General features: G+C 38.6%; 1 protein-coding gene across 1 annotated transcript; it reads right to left on the reverse strand.

The window, feature by feature from the left end:
- Nucleotides 1-1826: 1826 nt before the first annotated feature.
- On the reverse strand, nt 1827-12289 carry SMIM8 (small integral membrane protein 8). The gene is made up of 3 exons (XM_027972445.2): nt 12233-12289; nt 3881-4038; nt 1827-2294 (listed from the first exon to the last, which is right to left on the reverse strand). Exons 2-3 carry the CDS (start codon nt 4013-4015, stop codon nt 2136-2138), a joined length of 294 nt encoding a protein of 97 aa, XP_027828246.1. The 5' UTR covers nt 4016-4038; nt 12233-12289; the 3' UTR covers nt 1827-2135.

A 12289-nucleotide genomic window follows, 5' to 3' on the forward strand; every position in this document is an offset into this window, starting at 1 on the left:
CTGTCCCAACTCTTTGCAACACCACGGACTGTACCCTACCAGGCTCCTCTGTACATGGAATTTTCCAGGCAAGAATACTGGAGTGGGTTGCCATTTTCTTCTCCAGGGGATCTTCCCGACCTACGGAATAAACCCGGGTCTCCCACATTGTAGGCAGACACTTCTACCATCTAAGCCACCAGGGAAGTTAGGTTGTTTCTAAAATTCAATGGAATTCTTCCCTTGCACTATTTTTTGCAGCTGTGCAACTGCTACCCTGGTTCACGCACACACAGTCACGTGGTTTAAGGCTGCCCTCTGCCCAGTTCCTGCAGCCCTTCTTTGCTGCAATAACCTCTTGATAGCTCACTAATACTTCCCCCACCAAACAGTAACTTCTTTTGTTGAATATTAGAAGAACTCTAATGATGATGATGTGGCATTAAATGCATAAGTTGAAAACAGAACTCTAGTTCTTTACCAGCCAACAGCAAGATAATACTTTAAATTAAAAGGCATTGTATACCACCTAAGTGTATTTAAACTGTATGAAGTGTACTACATAGAGAGACCTCACAAAGAAATATTTAAGGGTCAGTCATAAAGATTTAATTTAGTTGCATACAGATAACTCAATTAGCTAAGCTCTTTAATATCTACAAATGAGACATAATTACTTTTTCATGTATCTTACAAAACTACCATAAAGCACTGGAAATTAAATCTTACATTATGATGATAAACACTGCCTGAGAAATTATTTTACTTGTTAATAATAAATGAAACAAAATTTCAGAGACAAGATTTATTTACTAAGATGCAATTCCAATGATTTGGAGAATGTGGTAAATATCTAGAAATAAATCACATCTAGAACAAAATCCCATGGATGGAGGAGTCTGGTGGGCTGCGGTCCATGGGGTCACTGAGAGTCGGACACGACTTGAGTGACTTCACTTTCACTTTTCACTTCCATGAACTGGAGAAGGAAATGGCAACCCACTCCAGTGTTCTTGCTTGGAGAATCCCACTGGGGTGTCCAGGGAGTTGGTGGGACTTAGCTTAGCATTGGACAATGATCTGACTATCAAGCAGAAGAACCATCACTTATTGGAAACCATAGCTTTATAAATCAGTAGACCTATCTACATATCTTTACTGAGCAGTTCTATGTTATAGCTCATAGTAACCAGTCTGTATCAGAACATCTGCTGTGCCTGGGTGAACTATAGTTAGTAATGTTGTAGTTAAGACTTGTTGTATAAACTTAAAATTATGCAAATAACATGTTGTATTAGACTGAAAGTTAATACCAATAGATTAATCAGAATAAGAACATAACAATAACAAAGAACATGAAAGTGGCAGTTAATTATCAACAACTTAGATAAAAATGACAAGCAAAATTCATTTAAATTTAGTGAGAATTCTAAGTTTAACTCATAATGAAACAATTCCAACATACTCAACATACTATTCAATAAATTTTAGTTTTCTGAAGGAAAACTCCAATAACTCTGGGTTATTCTTTCATGTCAATATTTTACTGATTTTGATGGTAAAGTTTAGAGGTGGGAGTATGAACTTTTCAAGAACTACAAAAATCTGAAAATCCAAAATGATAGACTCTGGTAAAATTTGGACAAAACTGAAATATATGACCCATCTGTAATTCTGTAAAAACTGTTTTTAACTGCAGGCTTTATAATAATTTATAATCATTTTCTTCTTCACCAGGTCAGAAAAGAAACAGACCACCCTTTGTAAATGCAACTTAAGTAATACTTGTAATCATAATGCAACAGTGTAATACCATTCCCCTTAAAATATTAACAATACCATGCAAATTTAAGAGCAGCAGCACTTTTATTGGACAGAACTTTATAATTTACAAAAATGACTTCCATTCTCATGGCACTTTTTAAAAGAGGATTTAATAAAATTAAAATACTGAACAGCTCTTTCTGTGGAAAAAAGAATGCGATAACGGCTTCCATTTTGAAAGGACAACATTCTCTCTAGGGGTCTGGCTGCAATCGCCATCCTTCTTCCTCAGCAGCATCTTCTGGAACAACAAACAAGACACTGTGTGGTCCTAATCTTCAGCTGAAGATTTCAGAGCCCCCGTAAACCTTCATCTGCAGCAACCAGCTCAGTTAATCCCACTTAGACGTTTTCCTCCTCATGTAACTGTTTCCCTCACTATCAATAGCTTCATAGAGGTCCTTCTCATTCTCCCGCGTCGCATGTAGGTAACCGATATAAGCCACGCAAAGCGAAAGGGTTATTAATCCGAAAGCCATTACAGGTTTGTTCTGTCAAAGAAAAAAAAAAAATCACAAGGTCTCAATAAGACCAATCATTTGAGGAGACTCAAATATCTCCTGCACTTTCTGCTCGTCATGCCAAGGCTTTAGTACCACACCAGCATTCCTAGGGTAAAATTCCATTTCTAATATTCATCCATTTCTTTATTCAGTTAACTCAACTCCTGATAACTTAGAGACTATGGAAGACTCTTCCTTCTTCTCTTCACAGCTGGGACATCTCTGACCTTCACCTTTAGAAGGTCCGGTGCTCAGTTTTCAGTTACCTATGTTGCGAAGAAGTTGCTTATCTTTTTTGGGCCCAAGTTTCCCATCTGCAAACCTTAAATCTGTTATTTTATTAAGAAGTGAGGAATGAAGTCTACATGCTTTTCTTGTCACCCAGGATCATGAAAAACTGACAGAAAGCCTTTCATGTTATATACCAGGTACAGCAAAACAGACACACCCTTCTCTGGGAACTTATTCTGTTACCTCAAGAAACACAGTCATAGAATAGATATGCTGTTACAATAACTCTGATTTGCTGTGTAAAATCCAAGACCCTAAGAGGCAAAGGGATGCTACTTTGATTTTGTTTTTTTTGGTCACACCACACACTTTTGGGGATTTTAGTTCCCCAGCCAGGGATTGAACATGGGCCCTTGGCAGTGAGAAGGCAGAGTACTAACTACTGGACAGCTAGGGAATTCCTGAATTTTTTTAAAAAGAGCTTTTAAATTCTGTATTTTCTGCTTCTGTCATCATTTCTGCTTCTGTTTCATTACTATTCTTAATCATCAAAAAAATCAAGGTCAAACTTTTTCAGTGGGATGGACATCTGAGAAAGGCCACTCACTCAGAGCAGCTTACTTTTGCAGTTCTTGAACTGTACTTGGCAAGTAAAAAAACACATTAGTTCAAAGTTTTTAAAACAGTCTACCTTGATTTAATGATTTTATTGCTAAATTGACCTATTTAACTTTCTATACTGGTAACTATGTTACTAAAATTCTAATCAAATTCAAACATTTAAGTAAATTTTATGACTTGATCTGCATTTTTCAAAAAATAAAACAAATCAAATGTATTTAGTAACTTGCTACAAAAATATGATTAGCTAATTCCCTAACAGTGTATAAATGCATGTTTTCATATTTTTCAATATATGTTTGCTCAATCTCCTAGGTTAAAATATTATTAATAAGCCTAGGATTATAGACTGATCAGATTTTCATTCTGTTTTGTTTCAATGGAAGGTCTTATTTACTTAATAAGTACCCGATCAAACAAGTTTCCTTAAAATCAATGCAGCTATTAAAATAAAATTTTAAACAGGAATTTGATCAGTTGATTAAAATTCAACTATTTACCATTTAAATTCTCAAACACCCTCAGAATAATTAGTTTTATATGTATATTTAGTGAAACAGCATTTAAGATTTTCCTTCCATCTGCTTCTTAACCAGAGAGGTCTTACTAGTTAACATCAAATTTCCATGATAAAATCAAATGTTACAGGAAAATTAGAGCTTTCTATTTCTGAAAGCCTAGGTAAATTGAACATAAAGTCTTATCCTGGATGTATTTCTTACAGGTTTAATGAAGAGCTCTGGATTCACAGCTCGAAATAAGGTTGTGGTGCGGACCCCTCTGAGCCCTACGTTTCCCAGATCTTTCTCCTTGGGCGGTTCCTTTTTAAAGGCTGGAGGCTCAGGCGCTGAAGACATCTTGACTAACGATGATTTAATACCTAAAAATAAAATAAAAGACTTTTTTTCCCTTCAAAGTTACGTTTTTCTGATAATGCTCTTAAAAAAAAATCATTCTACATTCAGTCTTTTTTTCGAATTCCAGTCTAGATATATACCAAAAGTGACAGTCAATTCTTTTATTACTTTGTATAATATGTACTTTGTAAATGGCCTTTAGGTTTTGTTTGGTAAAATGGTTATTTTTCATCTCGTGGAACTAGTGAGGTAGGCAAAAGTCGTTTTCCTACTTTCCCAGGAGCCTACGGAATTTGTTTGTTGGTATGAGTCACGCTGTATCTTGCTTATATGAAGGGGGTACTAAGGGTAGGAATGGCCAGTGGGTTATCCACACCTTCTTAATTTCCTTCCATTTTCACCGTTCCTCACCTTCCAACAGCCCTTTCAGGACACTGCCCTAAGAAGCATGAGTATTCTTCTGCTCCATTCCTCCCACTTTCCTTTCCCACCCCTCCGCCTCCCTCTACTGGGTCACCCCAGCACCAGTACCATGCAGGAGGGGTGAGCAGCTGCTGTCCTTACTCCTCCTCCATCACCCACTCTCTGGCAACAAACACTATGCTACCTCCTTAATTAATTACTCAGGATCTATCCTAATAGATCCAAGTATGTCTTTTGGCTTCCGTTTCTCCCTGCTAGAATGTCAACACTTTGTGAATATTTTTTTCTTCTACATACTGCTGGGCAAAAGGTTATTCTTACCAATCCTGCCACCGAATGCTGGTGGGGTGGGTGGGGGGAAGTTTGGAAGGGAAAAGATAGGGAAAGAAAACCTTCCAAAGAACGGCTGAGATTCATGACAATATAATAAAATTCTTTGGGGGAAATGCCGAACCCTCAGTAAATGTTATGAAATGAGAGTCAAACACTCACGTTTAAACACTTGTTGGGGCTTTGTTTATTCAAGTATTAAGTTTTCCATTTTACAGTCTTTTATAAAAGCAATATTTCTGCAACCTTATTACTTATGGAGAAACTTAGGAGTTCAGTTTTTTCAAAAGTGAAAAAGATTAGTCAATGAGAAAACTCAACACATGTGATCCAAACACAGGAGTGTCCTGGGCAGAGAAGGTGTCCATCAGCAAGAGGACCTTGCTTTTCACTTCTTTCTTCCTCTTGCCAACCATTCTCAGTTATTCATCAAATAAACCTCATGTTCTCTAGACATGTATACTGGCTTCATCATCACTGGGGAGCAAATGAACATTTCTGAAGCCCTGGGGGTTAACTGACTTGCCAATGACAAGTGGTCTCATCTCTTCCGACCATGATGCATTACAGCAGAAAAGAATGATCATCAACCTCTATATACCTCTTCTTTGAAGTCCACTTTGGACATGAATTATATGAGGTAACAACTCATAAAACAGTTCAATAGCATTTAACACATCATTCAAGCAGTAACTAGCAATTTTTTAAAAACTTCAACAACATTCAAGTTACTAATTTTCTCTGTTGGAACAGTGATTTTTTCCCACTACAGACAGCTTCTGAAACAATTCCATAATATGCCTGAAATCTGTTCAGCCAGCACAAGCTTCCAACACATCATGCCCAAGGTTACCAAAAAACTCCAATGTTTTCTGCTGAACCAGGGGTCCACTCACATGCACATTTCTTAGCTGAATTTCTTGAAACTGTAAACTGAAGAAAAATGCACAAACTTAAAGTTGCAAGATAAGTTTTATTTGGGGATCTTACTGAGGTCTATCGCCTGTGAGATAGCCTCTCAGCTATATATATATATTGTATTTGCACAAGATTCTCTCTTTCCTTAGCTGAACCTACATTTACTTTGATGAAACAAGTAAATAAGCAGTCAAGGTAGTATTTATTATACTGTAAACTCTAGACACCAATATTTCATTTATGTTAAACTGTTCATGTTAAACTCTTTGCCAGAAATGACAATTAAAGAATACATAGGCTGGAAACTACTGCAAATGTTTACTGAAAGGGACTTTTACAAATTAAAGGGTTTCCTTGGTAGCTCAGATAGTAAAGAATCCACCTGCAATACAAGAGATCTCTTTTCAATTCCTGGGTCAAGAAGATCCGCTGGAGAAGGGATAGGCTACCCACTCCGGTATTCTGGACTGGAGAATTCCATGGACTGTATAGTCCATGGAGTCACAAAGGGTCGGAAATGACTGAGTGCGTGCACACGCACACCCCCCTTACATTTATGAAAATAATTATACCAATATTATTTTAGTTAAATATAAAACTATATATTTATTATTCTTAGGACTGGTCAGTGCATTTCTATTACAGTATGGCAAAATACTCCATATGACAAATCTTTGATTTGGAAATTATTTTAGAATCTTACACTTTAGAACTACTGACTTTAATTCATGCATAAATGTGAAGCTGGACCATAATGAAAACTGAGTGCTGAAGAATTGATGCTTTGGAACCGTGGTGTTGGAGCAGACTCTTGAAAGTCCCTTGAACTGCAGAGATATCAAACCAGACAATCCTAAAGGAAATCAGTCCTGAATATTCATTGGAAGGACTGATGTTGAAGCTGAAGTTCCAATACTTTGGCCACCTGACACGAAGAACTGACTCACTGGAAATGACCCTGATGCTGGGAGACTGAAGGCAGGAGGAAAAAGGGGATGACAGAGGATGAGATCGTTGGATGGTACCACCGACTAGATGAACATAAGTTTGAGCAAGCTCCGGGAGATGGTGATGAACAGGGAAGCCTGGCGTGCTGCAGTCAACGGGGTCGCAAAGAGTCGGACACGACTAAGTGACTGAACTGAATGACTGACTGATGCTTTAAATAAAAAGAGACAGATTACCGAGGCCCAAAAGGGACTTATTAGGTAAGAATCTGTAACAAGAACAGAACAAAATAAGACTTTTCATGTCAGAGAGTGTTCTTTTATATCCCCGCACACGCCTGGCCCACAGAACGGCAGGAATATGACTGTGAAGGACATGCAGGATGTGGTGGCTGAGTAAGTACATAAAATGCAAACCTTACTGGTTTCTTCACAGGTGTGTTAATCAGAGCTGATATAAGTTCTAATTTTAAAAGCTACAGAACTAATCATAAATTCAAAGCACAGCAACAACCTATTCCAACAGAGTTACCATCTGACACACATCCATTGGAGCTTCTAAGTCTCCCCATCACTTTCTCCCACTTCTTCTCTTTTTTTCCCCCACTGCAAAGCTCGAGGTAAATCACACTTACTTATTCGCATATGATATTGATCAATCTCTAGATATATTTGCTTTCAAGATGAGTTTATTCTTAAGCCAGGACCCACATTTATTGTGTTAAAAGGGGGACTCTCTCTCTCTAGTGTGCACACACGCATGCATGCACACACACACACAGACACACACGAGCAGGGATGATAGGAACTTGACACTGCACTGCTGCTGGCCAATTTGGTGATTAATTTCTGCACCGGTTGACCTCTAAAACACTCAATAAGTTAGGTATCCCAGGGGCCACCCCATGGCTGTGCAATCTGTCCAGGTGCCCCATTCTTATTCTTCTTCATTATTTTCCATCACCCATTTCTTGTTCCCTTAAATAAGACATTGTGTACATAATTTTTTTAATAGAAGAGACTTGCATTTTTCATACCTGCCTATAAAAAAAGATCTAAACTAAGCTGTATTTACTTCATACATCTCTCTGGGACAAAACACAATTCTCTTCAACAACTGGTACTGGGAAAACTGGACAGCCACATGTAAAAGAATGAAACTAGAAGATTCTCTAACACCATACACAAACATAAACTTAAAATGGATTAAAGACCTAAGTTTAAGACTGGATACTATAAAACGCTTAGAGGAAAATACAGGCAGAACATTCTTTGACATAAGTCTCAGCAATATCTTTTTGGATCCCAAAGGATCCACCTACTACAGTGATGAAAATAAAAACAAAAATAGACAAATGCAACCTAATTAACTTAAAAGCTTTTGCACAGCAAAGGAAACCATAAACAAAATGAAAAGACAACCAAATATGGGAAAAAATACTTACAAATCATGGAATCAAGGGATTAATCTCCAAACATACAAATAGCTCATGCAGCTCAATATCCAAAAAAAAAAAAAAAATCAAACCAAACAAAAAATGGGCAGAAGACCTAAACAGACATTTCTGCAAAGAAGGGATACAGAAGGCCAAAAAGCAGATGAAAAGGTGCTCAACACTGCTAACTATCAGAGTATCAAAATCACTGTGAGGTATCACCTAGCACTGTTCAGAACATCCATCATTGAAAAATCTACAAATAATAAATGCTGGAGAGGATGTGGGGAAAAGGGAAACCTCCATCACTGTTTGTGAGAGTGTGAACTGGTGCAGCAGTATGGAGGCTTCTTAAAACACTAAAAATAGAGCTACTATATGATCCAGCAAACCCACTCCTGCACATATACCCAGAGAAAACCATAATTCAAAAAGATACAAGCACCGCAGTGTTCACTGCAGCACTATTTACAACAGCCAAGACATGTAAGCAATCTAACTGCCCACCAACAGATGAATGGATAAAGATGTGGTACATATACACAATGGAATATTACTCAGTCCTAAAAAATGAAAGAAGAAAAGCTATGACAAACCTAGACAGTGTATTAAAAAGCAGAGACCTTACTTTGCAGACAAAGGTCCATATAGTTAAAGCTATGGTTATTCCAGAAGTCATGTATGGATGTGAGCGTTGGACTATAAAGAAGGTTGAATGCTGAAAAATTGATGCTTTTGAGCTGTGATGTTGGAGAAGACTCTTGAGAGTCCCTTGGACTGCAAGGAGATTCAACCAGTCCATCCTAAAGGAAATCAGTCCTGAATATTCATCAGAAGGACTGATGCTGAAGCTGAAACTCCAATACTCTGGACACCTGATGCGAAGAACTGACTCACTGGAAAAGACCCTCATGCTGGGAAAGACTGAAGGCAGGAGAAGAAGGGGACAACAAAGGATGAGATTGGCTGGATGGCATCACTGACTCAATGGACATGAGTTTGAGCAAGCTCTGGGAGATGGTGAAGGACAGGGAAGCCTGGTGTGCTGCAGTCCATGGGGTAGCAAAGATTTTGACACAACTGAGCAACTAAAAAATGAAATAATGCCATTTGCAGCAAAATGGATGGAGCTAGAGATCATACTAAGCAAAGTAAGTCAGAAAAGAGAAAGACAAATACCATATGATATCACTTATACATGGAATCTAAATGATACAACAAACTTATTTACAAAACAGAAACAGACTCACGGACATAGAAAACAAACTTATGGTTACAAAAAAGGGAATGGTAGCATGGGATAAATCAGGAATCTGGGATTAACATACACGACTATATATAAAATAATCAACAAGGATGTACTGTATAACACAGAGAGCTACACTCAATGTTTTGTAATAAACTATAAGGGAAAAGAATCTGAAAAAAACATATGTATAACTAAATCATACATTGTGCTGTACACCTGTAGCTAATACAGCACTGTAAATAAACTATCCTCCAATCTAAAAGCTTTTTTTTTAAAAAAAGATCTAAACTAAACTGTGTTTACTTCATAGATCCCTCCCAGCAAAAGGTTCTTTACCTTTTCCTCCTGCCCATTCTCTGGGGAAGGCAACAGGTGATGAGAGAGGAAGCAGCAGCCTCTTTGTAGCAACGCCCTAAAGTGTGAGTGAAAATGGTGCCCCCACAACAAATACACTGTGAGAGACGGTACAAAGATGATCTTTAGCAGTAGGAATTTTAAACCATTTTCTCTCCTTTATTAAAATTCTGCTCTGTGGGATAATCCAGAATGTACTTGGCAGCTGATATTAAACAATTTGTTGGCACAAAACTGGCATGACATAAAAATTAGACCACGATATAAAGAATATGATTTACTCTGGTAAAAAACTTAGTCCTTAGATACTCATTTTGAAATAAACATCTGAACAGAAGATAAATGAAAAAAAAAAAAAAAAGGTCAGAATCAGAGAATACCGGTGAGAAGGAATACCAGGAATTAAATAAAAGCCTTAGGGAATTATAAAATGGACAAAATACTTTCAGGATATATACATGTACTTGTTATTTTTGTTTCACATACCACACTATTTCAGAATTTAAGAAAATAACTTGAAGTTTGGGGCAGGACACCTTAAAAATAATTTGATTTAGAATAAACAAGTTCAGGGCAGAATCAGACAGGTTTCTGTCTTAAAGGAATGTACCATTGTTGCAAATTCCAACTTTGCTACCGATTAGGTGTATGTTTTTGAGTGACAACTTCTCTAAGCTTCAGTTTGCACTTTTATAAAAGGGATATTACCTATTGCATAGAATGACTTTGTAGATTAAATGAGGTAACATTTTTTAAAGGACATAACAGAAGTTCAACAAATGGTAGCTATTTTCATCTCCACCAATTAATTCAATCCTTTTTTCCATACAAATCTAAACCAAAAGAGATTGACTGTCTTTGCCCATGGAAGAGTGAGATAATCCAGGTCACTCAAGTTCCAGCCAACCCCTGGTCCACCATACACCTGTAAATCGCTAAGACTCAGCATTTGTCAGTCATTACAAGATTTAAAAAATGTAACAAAATGTTTAAATTGGAGTATAATTGCTTTACAGTGTTAGTTTCTGCTGCATAACAACAGTGAATCAACTATGTGTATACATATATTCCCCCTCTTGAGCCTCCCACCCACCCTTGTCCACCCCTCTAGTCTCACAGAGCACTGAACTGAGCTTGCTGTGCTATCAGCAGCTTCCCGCTAGCGACTTTACAAGGTAGCCTATGTGTGTCAATGCTGCTCTCTCCATCTGTCTCACCATCCCCTTCCCAGCCCCCCTCACCATCCACAGTCTGTTCTCCACATCTGTCTCTCTGTTCCTGTCCTGCGAATCTCTTCATCAGTACCATTTTCTAGACTCCATATACATGCATTAATATACAATATTTGTTTTTCTCTCTCTGATCTTCTCCACTCTGTATGACAGACTCCAGGTTCAACCACTTCTCTACAAATGATCCAATTTAGTTCATTTTTATGGCTGAGTAATAGTCCAACCGGAGAAGACAATGGCACCCCATTCCAGTACTCTTGCCTGGAAAATCCCATGGATGGAGAAGCCTGGTAGGCTGCAGTCCATGGGATCGCTAGGAGTCCCACACGACTGAGCAACTTCACTTTCACTTTTCACTTTCATGCGTTGGAGAAGGAAATGGCAACCCACTCCAGTGTTCTTGCCTGGAGAATCCCAGGGACAAGGGAGCCTGGTGGGCTGCCGGCTCTGGGGTTGCACAGAGTCGGACACGACCTAGCAGCAGAAGCAATATTCCAACAAAGCACAAAATTATAATCACTTAATTTTTAAAAATTTATTTTTAATTGAAGGATAATTGCTTTACAATACTGTGTTGGTTTCGGTCATACATCAACATGAATCAGATAGATACACATATGTCCCCTCCCTTTTGGGTTTTAAATTTTAAAGATGAACTGTGCATTTGTTGTTTTTAAGATAAAAGAGTTTTTTTTTTTTTTTTTAATCCCTTGAAATTTACCATACCTAGAGACAGATACAGACAAAGAATGTTATTTACAAAAGATGTTGCCAACAATCTGAGGGTGTAAAGTACTATTTGGGTCCGCTGCCTTCCCCATACTGTGGGACCTACACTACATCTTGCTATTAGTCAAAGATAGATGCCTTTGAAGCCTCCAGGAAAAGAAACTGCATTCAATTAAGTTCTAAGAAGTTCATTCTCTTGCAGGGGGCACACAGGACTGTAAACACAGTTAAAAAGAAAAGAGGAACCTCACGTGAAAAAATTACAAAACCACTTTCCCCTAATTAGGAGTTTGGTGAGGTGGGATACCAAAAAAACTATCCAGAAAATGAGAAGATTCTTTGGGTGAATGTGTCCACGTATGGGGCGGGACACGGGCCCGTGGGGTCAGAAACCTCCAGATCCAGCTCTGGCAGTTCACCGAGTGGCGACGCCTGTGCCTGGAAAGAGAGGGGCTCGAGAGAACGCCGCCGAGTCCGAATCCACGCACCTGGGAGCGAGGTCCACAGGCCGGTCGGGCCCGCCAAAGCTAGGATCAAGACCGCTGTAGAGCGGCCACCTCGTCCCCGACCCCGCCACCCCAGCCCCTTCCGCCGCTCACCTGTCGCGGGGTCACCTCGTCTGCCCGCCCGCCGCACTCCATCTCGTCTCCTCCTGC

Source organism: Ovis aries, chromosome 8, assembly GCF_016772045.2.
Source record: "Ovis aries strain OAR_USU_Benz2616 breed Rambouillet chromosome 8, ARS-UI_Ramb_v3.0, whole genome shotgun sequence".
Classification (NCBI taxonomy): domain Eukaryota; kingdom Metazoa; phylum Chordata; class Mammalia; order Artiodactyla; family Bovidae; genus Ovis; species Ovis aries.

Bases quoted from the DNA above. Each gene is read 5' to 3' on its own strand.
- SMIM8 (XM_027972445.2), bottom strand. From the start codon at position 4,015: ATGTCTTCAGCGCCTGAGCCTCCAGCCTTTAAAAAGGAACCGCCCAAG. The intron at 2,295-3,880 runs GTAAGAAATACA...TTTCTTTGACAG, and splicing joins CAGAGCTCTTCATTAAACCT to AACAAACCTGTAATGGCTTT.